The 13,537-nt window shown below is 32.2% G+C and overlaps 1 protein-coding gene across 1 annotated transcript; it reads left to right on the top strand.

Annotated features, from left to right (window-relative positions):
• Positions 1-10,256: 10,256 nt before the first annotated feature.
• On the top strand, positions 10,257-12,164 carry LOC114287886 (protein DETOXIFICATION 51). The gene has a single exon (XM_028231335.2). The coding sequence runs from the start codon at positions 10,297-10,299 to the stop codon at positions 11,881-11,883; it is 1,587 nt and encodes a 528-aa protein (XP_028087136.2). The 5' UTR covers positions 10,257-10,296; the 3' UTR covers positions 11,884-12,164.
• Positions 12,165-13,537: the final 1,373 nt, after the last annotated feature.

Here is a 13,537-nt window from a genome sequence, read left to right as displayed (position 1 = left end):
AAATATAAAGAGAAAAAAATACAAAAATTTAATTCTAGTGCATTCACTTTTCTTATTTTACAAATTCTTTCTTAATATAAGATCCAAACCTTAGCCCATTGTTAATAATCTTTGTTTGGTAATTTATAGAGGCTGCTTATATTTTTTGATATTTTGAGACTTTGTATCAAAATATTTGGTATAGTTTATTACATATTTGTAACGGAAATGTTCCATTATATCATTTAATGATGAACGTATTAATTTTTTTTTACTTTAAAATAATTATAAATTTTGTATTCATATTTTATAGTTATTTGATTTGTAATGAAAACCTCCATTACAACCAATTAATGGAGAGGATCAAAATCCATAGAGTTTATGACGTTAAAAATAAATTACGAGAAATTACAACAAAAAGAAAATTTCAAAATTTGACTCTTATAACAAAATAAATTTTTAATTTTTAATTTTATTAATTTAAACCCGTATCTTTAGATTTGTTTCAATCTAATCCATCAACTTATTTTCATTAAGTAAATTCGAGGGGGAAAAAAAAGTATTTTAGTTAGTATTAAATTCAATATAGATATACATAAAATTATAAAATACAATTTTTTTTTTGTTAAGATTAATGAATAAAATGCTATTTTTTTCTTCAATTTTTCTTAACGAAAATAAACAGATGATTTAGATTGAAAGCAAATCGAAAGTTTAAGATTTAAATTGACAAAATTAATTATTTTGTTACAAGAGACAAACATTGAGATTTTTTTTCTTTGTTGTAATTTTTTTAATAATTTATTGCTGAGAAGTTCATGGTGAGATATTTTTAAACAACAATGCCACATCCGCTTAATTTATAACTCCTAAATGACTCTTAATGATATGACATTAAAGTTAGACCCCACATGATGAAATGTTTGACAAATCAAAATTTGACACTTGTTAGACAAATTATTAAGGGTGATTTTTAGGAGTGATAAATTAGGTGTCTCAAGTATTTTTCGTTCTCAAGTAATTTTCATTTTTAAATGATGGGATTTCCTTCGTTCAAGATCTAGACTTAAGGGTGATGTCTGGGCCCATACAACTCACCATTGGTCCTATTTCAATGGTCTGAACCAAACTATTCTTTTGTAGGTCTTTACGTGTATATCATCTACACAGACAAAGAAAAAATTGATTTGACAATCGTCAGCTATTTAATTCGCTGCATTTCTCTCCAAAAAAATAGGTGACGAGTGTATTTTTAAAAATATATCATCTATTTTTTTGTTACAAACATGAACAATTGAATAGGCTACAAAATACCTTTTAAAATGAACAATTCATATTAATAAAATAGGACTTGTGATGAGCACTACATGCTCAGACAACACCACCCTCCAGTTCAACCAACCCCTATTGTAATTCTTTTTCTTTTTTTATAGGTCTTGCTAACAAGTGGATCTTGTACACAAGAAAATCAAATGAAAAACAAACAAACAAAGAAATTGAAGGGCATGAAACACTTTACACAATACAACAAATAAAGTTTTAAAGACCAAATACTTTGGTCTCTAAAAGTGAAAATTTTGTTGCAAAAGACATTTAGGGACCAATTTCTATCATCATAAAGATAGTCGCTCAAAGATCGTTCCGAAAAGTCCAAAACAAGGCTTTTAGCGACAAAATGTCGAAAATGTCACTAATAAATAAACTTTTAGGGACAAAATAATTTGGTCTCAAAACAGTTTATTTTTTTAGACAAAAAATTTGGGCTCAAAAAGATAATAATTCATCACTAATGTCTAATTTTTGTTGCTAAAAATATAATAACGATACTTTTCGCAACAAAAATATTTAGTCCCTAAAAATTAATTTTCCTTAAATTTTGGTCTCTAAAACAATAATTTTTTGTAGTGACAATTCAATACACTTTTTTATTGATGTCAATACATTTTTTTAACACATTTAGAATTTTCAAAATATTTTTTTTACGTTAATTCTTTTTTCTTTTTTTTGGTTAATAATTCGGAATTTAGCCCATGAGACCAACTAATTCGGAAGATTAATTCCACCATTCACTTGTAGAGTTTCAATTAAAATTAAGACAAAGCCTATATAGATTAATTCCAATAAATTATTTGCACTTAAAAAGTTTCAAACATAAAATCAAAGGTAGGACACCCCAAAATCTAATGACACATTTACTCTATATCAAATGCTTAACAAGTGTCACTACTCACGACACTCGTTAGCATTTACTCTTTACTCGTTGGCAACGACTCCATTACCAATAACTCATGATACTCATTAACATTTACTCTTGGGCAGATCATTAGCACTTAATCATGGGAAAATTAATGTTAAGTGTGATTTTTAAAGAATTATTACATATTAGTAAAAAAAATTATGATATTAATTGTTAACATTTTTAATATTTTTTATTTTTTTGTAAATTTTTTTTTTACTAATACAATGTCAGTATAATTCCCTCTTTAGTCATTAGCATTATTGTTCAACGAGTCTTACTAACAAAATTTTAGCAATAACATTGAATGTAACAAAAGATGTCATTAAAATCAGTCGACAATATTGCAAATGACTAAAATAACTTAACTGAACTTCTATTTAACCTAATAAAAAGAAAATAAAAGATGACTCCACCTTTAAGTTGAGTCTTTCATCTAACCTTAAAAAAAGTTTTATATACTTATTAATTTTGAATGAATTTTTTTTTTTTTTTTTGGTAATGATTAGCAATTGTGCTAGTTTATTTTTTAGAAAAACAATTATTCTTTGAAATATTTATATTTTAATATTATGCATATTTATATTTTAATATTATGCATAGCATGAGTTATAATATTTAAAACACATTATATATCCTTTGTTCTAAATAATAATAATAATCATAATAATAATCGAATATTGATTTCGTTGAAGTGTAAACGAAAAATTAATCACAATGTAAATATATATATGTGTGTGTGTGTGTGTGTGTGTATGTGAAGCGTATTTTTTGAGTTAGGCCTCGAGACATGATCTCGGGCCAATGAGTCACATGGCAGAATATAACTAGTCACTACAAGAAAAAACACACTCGGCGACCAAATTTCCCGACTAAAAAGAATTTGGTCGTGGAAAGTATAGCTTTCAGCAACTAAAAAAGAATTAGTAGCCAATTGTGAAGCTTTTTGGCAACTAAACAAATTTAGTAGCCAAAAGTCCACAATTGGCGACTAAAAATATGTTTGGTCGCCAATTATATGGGTTTTACCGACTAAAACATTTTTAGTAGTAAAAAGAATAGTTTTCGCCGACTAAAAAAAATTTAGTAGCCAAAAAGTCAACAATTGCCGACTAATTATAATTTTGGTCGCCAATTATGTGGGTTTTACCGACTAAAACATTTTTAGTAGCCAAAAGAACAGTTTTTGCCGACTAAAAAAAATTAGTAGCCAAAAAGTCTACAATTGGCGACTAATTCTAAGTTTGCTTGCCAATTATGTGGGTTTTACCGACTAAAACATTTTTTAGTAGCCAAAAGTAAGTTTTTTGGTGACTAAAAAAAATTTAGTAGCCAAAAAGTCTACAATTGGCGACTAAAAATATGTTTAGTAACGAAAAGTGATCTTTTTTAGCACGAAAGTCTCTTCGCCGACCAAAATTATTTTGGTCGCTAAAAGTTAAATTTTTATTTTTATTTTTCTACTAAATAATTTATTTTTACATAAATTATGTCAATTAAAATAATTATGTATATTACATATATATAAATAATATATGTTACATATATAATCATGTGGTGTTACGCTGGCGTAGTGGGAAGTGTGTGGTGCATAAGGCTTATGCTATGAGAGGTCCGTGGTTCGAGTCTTTATAAGAGCAGATGCGAAACTTAACAATGAATTATTTTTTTTCACGGATGAAGCTTCTAGCGACTAAAAATGTTGGTCGCCGTTTGGTAACTTTTGGCGACTAAACATTTTGGTCGGCGATTCCTTGACTATTGGCGACTAAAAGATTGGTCGGTGAATGTATGATTTTAAAGAAATATAATTGACTATTGGAAACCAAAATTTTGGTCGCTAAAGACTCACTTTTTGCCAACCAAAAGTTTTTTAGTCGGCAAAACCTTTCCCGACAGGTTTTTGGCAACAAATGTAGCGACCAAAATTTTTTGTCGCAAAATGGCTTTGGCGACCAAAAACTGAACAATTGATGATCAATTTTTTGGTCGCTAAAAGTGACTTTTTTTGTAATGAGTCGAGATATGACCGTGACCAATACCTTAGCCGAGATATTCAGATTAGGTAGCTAAGTCTTGATGAACTACGACTCCTAGGTTCAATCAAGAGAGCGCAATCCTAGATGAGGACGAGTCTTAGATGAAAAAGATTTCTAGGCAGATCTAGGGCACTATATATAAAGAGATCAACCTCATGGGTGAAGGTAGGTAAGATTTTAGGCACTAAGGTCATTGTGTTTTAGCTTTGTTAAGATTGTCACTAACTTTATTATTGGAGCGTCCTTTCAGTTGACACCCAACTGAGGGCATTGCTAACATTAGTTTTTTGCAAACAAAAATCTAGGCGAATTCATCAAGATCATTTTCATTCCCAGATTTCCAAGAATGAGAAGATTTTATTGATTGTGTATAGTCAAGTCAAATTTTAGCGCACACAAAAAAATTATTAATCTTTCAACAAATAGTTAGAATTGAAATAATTGTTAAAAAAACTATTATAAACATCTATGATTATTATAAACATTTTAGTGCACTATTCTCAAGTAATTTTCATTTTTAAATGATGGGCTTTCCTTCATTCAAGATCTAGACTTAAGGGTGATGTCTAGGCCCATACAACTCACCATTGGTCCTATTTCAATGGTCTGAACCAAACTATTCTTTTGTAGGTCTTTACGTGTATATCATCTACACACACAAAGAAAAAATTGATTTGACAATCGTCGGCTATTTAATTCGCTGCATTTCTCTCCAAAAAAATAGGTGACGAGTGTATTTTTAAAAATAAATCATCTATTTTTTTGTTACAAACATGAACAATTGAATAGGCTACAAAATACCTTTTAAAATGAACAATTCATATTATTAAAATAGGACTTGTGACGAGCACTACATGCTCAGACAACACCACCGTCCAGTTCAACCAACCCCTATTGTAATTCTTTTTCTTTTTTTATAGGTCTTGCTAACAAGTGGACCTTGTACACAAGAAAATAAAATGAAAAACAAACAAACAAAGAAATTGAAGGGCATGAAACACTTTACACAATACAACAAATAAGAGTTTTAAAGACCAAATACTTTGGTTTCTAAAAGTGAAAATTTTGTTGCAAAAGATATTTAGGGACCAATTTCTATCATCATAAAGATAGTCGTTCAAAGGTCGTTTCGAAAAGTCCAAAACAAGGCTTTTCGCAACAAAATGTCGAAAATGTCACTAATAAATAAACTTTTAGGGACAAAATAATTTGGTCTCAAAACAGTTTATTTTTTTAGACAAAAAACTTGGTCTCAAAAGGATAATAATTCATCATTAATGTCTAATTTTCGTTGCTAAAAATATAATAACGATACTTTTCGTAACAAAAATATTTAGTCCCTAAAAAATAATTTTTCTTAAATTTTGGTCTCTAAAACAATAATTTTTTGTAGTGACTATTCAATACACTTTTTTATTGATGTCAATACATTTTTTTAATGGATAAAGACTGGTAGCTCGAAAATCATGGCTCGAAATCTGCTCGAATTGCAAAACGACGTCGTTTTGCAATTCGATTTTTTTTTTCTTTTTCTTTCTTCCTTTTCTTCTTCTTCTTCTTCTTCGTTGAAACCAGAAGAAGAACGGAGGGGAAGAGGAGAGAGGGAGCCTCCGCCGCCTCTGCCCGCCGTCCTCGTCGCGAGGAGCTCGTCGCCTCCGCCGCCTTCGCCCGTCGCAGAAGCTCCGATCGTCGCAGCCCCGCGCAGCCCCGACTCCTCCTCCAGCCATTTTTATGGCCCCTTCCCCTCCCTCCTCCTTCCTCCTCCTCCTCCTCCTCCTCCTCCTCCCTCCTCCTTCTCCTGCTGAAAACAAAAATCAAGCCACTCTCGAGTCACAAGATTCGAGCTACGAATCACTGCCGTTTTTTAACACATTTAGAATTTTGAAAATATTTTTTTTACTTTAATTCTTTTTTCTTTTTTCTTTTTTTCTTGGTTAATAATTCGGAATTTAGCCCATGAGACCAACTAATTCAGAAGATTAATTCCCCCATTCACTTGTAGAGTTCCAATTAAAATTAAGACAAAACCTATATAAATTAATTCCAATAAATTATTTGCACTTAAAAAGTTTCAAACATAAAATTAGAGGTAGCACACCCCAAAATCTAATGACATTTACTCTATATCAAATGCTTAACAAGTGTCACTACTCACGACACTCGTTAGCATTTACTCTTTACTCGTTGGCAACGACTCCATTACCAATAACTCATGATACTCATTAACATTTACTCTTGGGCAGATCATTAGCACTTAATCATGGGAAAATTAATGTTAAGTGCGATTTTTAAAGAATTATTACATATTAGTAAAAAAAATTATGATATTAATTGTTAACATTTTTAATATTTTTTATTTTTTTGTAAATTTTTTTTACTAATACAATGTCAATATAATTCCCTCTTTAGTCATTAGCATTATTGTTCAACGAGTCTTACTAACAAAATTTTAGCAATAACATTGAATGTAACAAAAGATGTCATTAAAATCAGTCCACAATATTGCAAATGACTAAAATAACTTAGCTGAACTTTCTATTTAACCTTTTTTTTTTTTTTTTTTTTTGAACAAGTATTTGACCTAATAAAAAGAAAATAAAAGATGACTCCACCTTTAAGTTGAGTCTTTCATCTAACCTTAAAAAAAGTTTTATATACTTATTAATTTTGAATGAATTTTTATTTATTTTTTTTTTTTGGTAATGATTAGCAATTGTGCTAGTTTATTTTTTAGAAAAACAATTATTCTTTGAAATATTTATATTTTAATATTATGCATAGCATGAGTTATAATATTTAAAACACATTATATATCCTTTGTTCTAAATAATAATAATAATCATAATAATAATTGAATATTGATTTCGTTGAAGTGTAAAAGAAAAATTAATCACAATGTAAATATATGTGTGTGTGTGTGTGTGTGTGTGTGCGCGCGCGTGTGTGTGTGTGTGTGAAGCGTATTTTTTGAGTTAGGCCTCGAGACATGATCTTGGGCCAATGAGTCACATGGCAGAATATAACTAGTCACTACAAGAAAAAACACATTCGGCAATCAAATTTTTTGACTAAAAAGAATTTGGTCGTTGAAAGTATAGCTTTCAGCGATTAAAAAAAAATTAGTAGCCAATTGTGAAGCTTTTTGGTGACTAAACAAATTTAGTAGCCAAAAGTCCACAATTGGCGACTAAAAATATGTTTGGTCGCCAATTATATGGGTTTTACCGACTAAAACATTTTTAGTAGTCAAAAGTATAGTTTTCGCCGACTAAAAAAAATTTAGTAGCCAAAAAGTCAACAATTGCCGACTAATTATAATTTTCGTCGCCAATTATGTGGGTTTTACCGACTAAAACATTTTCAGTAGCCAAAAGTGCAGTTTTTGCCAACTAAAAAAAAATTAGTAGCCAAAAAGTCTACAATTGGCGACTAATTCTAAGTTTGGTCGCCAATTATGTGGGTTTTACCCACTAAAACATTTTTTAGTAGCCAAAAGTAAGTTTTTTGGCGACTAAAAAAAATTCAGTAGCCAAAAAGTCTACAATTGGTGACTAAAAATATGTTTAGTAGCGAAAAGTGGTCTTTTTTAGCAAGAAAGTCTCTTCGCCGATCAAAATTATTTTTGTCACTAAAAGTTAAATTTTTATTTTTATTTTTCTACTAAATAATTTATTTTTACATAAATTATGTCAATTAAAATAATTATGTATATTACATATATATAAATAATATATATTACATATATAATCATGTGGTGTTACGCTGGCGTAGTGGGAAGTGTGTGGTGCATAAGGCTTATGCTATGAGAGGTTAGTGGTTCGAGTTTTTATAAGAGCGGATGCAAAACTTAACAATGAATTATTTTTTTTCACGGATGAAGCTTCTAGTGACTAAAAATGTTGGTCGCCGTTTGGTAACTTTTGGCGACTAAACATTTTGGTCAGCGATTCCTTGACTATTGGCGACTAAAAGATTGGTCGGTGAATGTATGATTTTAAAGAAATATAATTGACTATTGGCAACCAAAATTTTGGTCGCTAAAGACTCACTTTTTGCCGACCAAAAGTTTTTTAGTCGGCAAAACCTTTCCCGACAGGTTTTTGGCAACAAATGTAGCGACCCAAAATTTTTTGTCGCAAAATGGCTTTGGCGACCAAAAACCGAACAATTGATGATCAATTTTTTGGTTGCTAAAAGTGACTTTTTTTGTAATGAGTCGAGATATGACCGTGACCAATACCTTAGCCGAGATATTCAGATTAGGTAGCTGAGTCTTGATGAACTACGACTCCTAGGTTCAATCAAGAGAGCGCAATCCTAGATGAGGACGAGTCTTAGATGAAAAAGATTTCTAGGCAGATCTAGGGCACTATATATAAAGAGATCAACCTCATGGGTGAAGGTAGGTAAGATTTTAGGCACTAAGGTCATTGTGTTTTAGCTTTGTTAAGATTGTCACTAACTTTATTATTGGAGCGTCCTTTCAGTTGACACCCACCTGAGGGCATTGCTAACATTAGTTTTTTGCAAACAAAAATCTAGGCGAATTCATCAAGATCATTTTCATTCCCAGATTTCCAAGAATGAGAAGATTTTATTGATTGTGTATGGTCAAGTCAAATTTTAGCGCACACAAAAAAATTATTAATCTTTCAACAAATAGTTAGAATTAAAATAGTTATTAAAAAAACTATTAGAAACATGATTATGGTTAAATAACAAAAAATAATATAAAAGTCTTTTTTCTAGATCTAACTTAGGGGTGTTTGAAAAATGGGTTGGGTTAAAATAGTTCACTAAAAGATAAAATAGATTAAAATAATTAATAAGAGAAGATGTCACAGTCAACTCATAATCATTTCACTTTTTCTCACATTATCATTAAATTAACTAAATAAAAATAAATAAATAAAAAAAAAACCCAAAGAACTTCATAAGCACAACTATTTTATTAATCAAACTAAAATAGTTAAAAAACTAAATAACCAACTTTCAACAAGACCTTAAATATTTTAATAAATTGAGTCACCATTTAATTCAAAAAGTTGATCTAACTTTTAAACTTAAAAACCCTACTCTTTTTTCATTTTTTATTTTTTATTTTTTATTATCAGCTTTCATAATCACCAAACAGATAAAACATATCTCTGTTGATGAAAGTGAACGTAGAGCAAAACTACCGCATGAGGGCGCGAAGTAATCTATTCTACACCATTTACTGTTTTATACACACACGTATAATATATATATATATATATATTGGAAATTGGAGCTCTGTGTCTGAATTCTGAACCAAATAAAGTACATACATGTGTAAAATTGTGTTTTTTTTTTATCAAAAAAAAGATTTAGACCTCCTTTTTGACGGGAGAAAAGATAGGGATCATAAAAAAAACTTTCATGAAGCTGATTATGAAAAATTTATGACCCTTAGATTACCTTGATTAGTGTGTGGTGTTTTATTTTAAGTGTAATCCAAGAGTCATGAATCTTTCATGATTATTTTCATGAAAATTTTTTCATAATACGTAGCATTGCTCTTTTGACAGCCACCCCACGACCCCTTTGCCTCTCATTGGTTTTTTTTTTTCTTCTCCCCCACTCACCAACCCCACGTGTATGGGGGTGGTGGGGTGGAAATATGAGGGGGTCTGCTCTGTTTTTTTATTTATTTATTTATTTTTATTTTTTTTCGGGTGCAAGTGAAAAAATGTCTTTATCTCCATAACCACAACCCACTGTTAAAAATAATAATAATGATATATGCACTAATTAATTTATTAATTAGTATATTAATAGATAATGTGATATAATAGGTGAGGTCATAATTTTAAATTGATAATGTGCATATGTTGATACATTAATTGATATACCAATTGATGTGTATAGCACGATTAAAAATATATATTTAAAATATCTCCCCATTTGAATTAAATTAATGCAAAAACACCCTCCACTTTCTCTCTATTAATACTACTTCAAAACTCATTATCTCTACAGACACAATCCATTTAAAATTTACTCTTCTAAACTAGTCTCACTATGTGTAATCCAAACACCAAACCCATCACCACCACCACCACCACCACCATCATACCCTCCCAAAATCCACCACAAAGCCACCTCTACTTGGACATCTTCGAAACCAAAAAACCAGCAGCCTACCCAAAAACCCAAACAACAACCCAATTGACCATTCGAGAGATTTTGTCAGAAACCAAACAACTCTTCAAACTCTCTCTCCCGATAGTCCTAACCTCTCTCATCCTCTACTCCCGCTCCATCCTCTCCATGCTCTTCCTCGGCCGCCTCGGCGACACCGAGCTCGCCGCAGGCTCTCTCGCCATCGCTTTCGCCAACATCACCGGGTATTCGGTTCTATCTGGGTTGGCCCTTGGAATGGAACCTCTCTGTTCCCAAGCATTCGGAGCTCATCGTCCCAAGCTTCTCTCTTTAACTCTCCATCGCTCTGTGATCTTTCTCTCAATCTCTGCAATACCCATTTCGTTTATCTGGATCAATATCGACAAACTTCTTCTTTATCTTAATCAGGATCCGATTATAACCCGCTTCGCTCACACCTATCTCATCTTCTCTCTCCCTGACCTCTTCACCAATTCCTTCATTCATCCAATCCGCATTTACCTTCGCGCCCAAGGCATCACCCACCCGCTCACGTTAGCATCGCTCTTCGGCACAATCCTCCACCTCCCCATCAACCTCTTATTCGTCTCCCACCTCCGGCTAGGGGTCGCCGGCGTGGCGGCGGCTGCTGCAGCCTCCAACTTCGCCGTCCTGGTGGCGCTGGTTTCGTACGTGTGGGTTTCTGGCCTGCACGTGCCGACTTGGTGCGCGCCAAGCCGCGAGTGTTTGACTGGCTGGAAGCCGCTCGTCATGCTAGCCGCGCCGAGCTGTGTTACGGTTTGCCTCGAGTGGTGGTGGTACGAGATCATGATCTTGTTTTCTGGGCTCCTGGTGGACCCCAAAGCCACTGTAGCCTCGATGGGTGTTTTGATCCAAACAACGTCGTTGATTTACGTGTTCCCGTCCTCTCTCGGGTTCGCGGTTTCTACACGGGTTGGGAACGAACTCGGGGCAAACCGGCCTGGAAAGGCTCGGGTATCCGCGGTGGTGTCCATACTTTTAGCGGCTGTCATGGGCTTCCTGGCTATGATTTTTGCCACCGGGATGAGATTTAAGTGGGCCCGGATGTTCACCACTGATGCCGAGATCCTACGGTTGACATCAGCCGCTTTGCCAATCCTAGGGCTGTGTGAGCTTGGGAACTGTCCGCAAACTGTCGGATGCGGGGTGGTTCGGGGGACCGCCCGCCTGACCACTGCAGCCAACGTCAACCTCGGGGCATTCTATCTAGTGGGCATGCCGGTGGCTATCGGGCTTGGGTTTTGGGTCCGGATTGGATTTTGTGGGCTTTGGATGGGCCTTCTCTCGGCCCAAGTCTGTTGTGCTGGGCTTATGTTGTATGTGGTAGGGACCACAGACTGGCACTATCAAGCTATCAAAGCTCAGAAGCTAATGAGCACAGGGTGTGTACATAAGGCAACATTGCCTTGTGATTGTGACAAAGAAGAGGAGTCCTTGATTTGCACAATTGTGACTTCATCATGATGATCTGACCATAATAGAGATCCATTATAATTTTATTTTATTATTTTTTTTTAAATTTTTGTTTTTATGTGTCTTTGTCAAGTGATTGTGAATTACTTGTATTTTTTTTTTTGGGGGGGGGGGGGGGGGAGCGTTTTAAGTTCTCAAGTAAAAATGACAGATGAGAAAATTTTGTTTCATATTCTCATTTGGTGGTTTTTTTGGTCTCCCTCTTATATTTGCCAAGTGGGGGTTAATATGTATATATTTTTTACTTTTTATATGGTCAGTGGTGGTTAATTCTTGTACTTTAAATTTGTTGAATTCGGAATTTCAACTTCATCGTTAAAATTGGATAAATTTCAATGTGTAAATTAAAAAGTCTTTACCTTATCCACATAAAAAACAGTTACTTTTTTCAATGACTATACACAATCATCTTTCTATTTTCTGGTGAAAATAACCATATATATATATATATATATATCTTCATTTTCAATAAACTATTAAGACTGCTTTTGAGAATTAGTTAAGAAGTTTTTTTTTTTTTTTTTTATCAGCAAAAGAAAGTTTTATTGATGAAGAATCAAATACATAATAAACTTATATCAATAAAATAAGGTAGTGCAAACAAGCATCATAGCTAAACTCTACAATCTCAATTAGGTTGACACCGGAGAGATAGCATAATCATATGCTAGCGCAATCCCGAGAATTAGTTAAGAAGTTAGTTTATTGTTTAAAAAAAAATAAATAAATAAAAATAAATCAATGTTTAAAAAATCAATTTTTTTGGCGCATTTATAATATATATTTTTTAATTTCTTAATAAATTTAAAATTGACTTTTTGACCAGAAATGAATATACTGAATGATATAATACATTATAGTAAAATAATATTTTATAACCAATAAATTAAGGGATTGTTTGAGATATCCTAAATAAGTGCACTTTTTGACTTTTTGGACTAAAAAGTAGAGGGAAAAAATATAGAAGTTTGAGATAATTTTTTAATTTTTTACGAATAAATATGTATTAAAATATTGTATAAAATTATGAAATTACGAAATTACCCTCACTGACACAAGAAGCAATATTGCGCTGCACAGTTTCTATCTCTTTTCAAAAAAAATTTTATTGGAATGTGTGCCTACAAGTGTGCCACGTTCTCTTTTTGACTTGGGAAGTTGTGGCTGCACAATATTGTGTAGCACTATTTTTCTTTTTTTGTTTTTTTTTCAATTGATAGATTTCCCCCCCCAAAAAAAATATAAATAGTATGAATTTTTTTATTTTTTTAATAACTTTTTAACTTTTTAAATATTTAAATTTTTTAGATAATGTCAAACTAGTCCTAAGTTTTTAGCAACAGCTAACAAAGCCCAAAATGTGTGGCAACTCAAAATTTAGTGATTTCGAATTTTATGTTACCAAAACTATTGAAATAGTCAAATACCAAACAATGTCTGAAATGAATGTAAACTTAGAAAGCACACATTGTGTGCACTCATCTTCTTGATTGGTTAAGATTAGGATAATGCAATTGGTTTGTTTTAAAAAACGTTTAAAAGATGTGAAGTAATTTGTTCCGTCTGGACATGTCTGTCTGATTGAGGAGATCATGGGTACAATTACTAGTCATATCCAAATCAGAATTGACAGTTTTTGGAACAA

The sequence above is a fragment of the Camellia sinensis genome, chromosome 13, assembly GCF_055761805.1.
Source record: "Camellia sinensis isolate YWXY chromosome 13, ASM5576180v1, whole genome shotgun sequence".
Lineage (NCBI taxonomy): Eukaryota > Viridiplantae > Streptophyta > Magnoliopsida > Ericales > Theaceae > Camellia > Camellia sinensis.
Note: the sequence above shows the minus strand (reverse complement) of the source record. Positions and strands in the feature narration are given on the sequence as shown.

Excerpts from the sequence above, each read along its gene's own strand:
- LOC114287886 (XM_028231335.2), top strand. The coding sequence starts at position 10,297 with ATGTGTAATCCAAACACCAAACCCATCACCACCACCACCACCACCACC.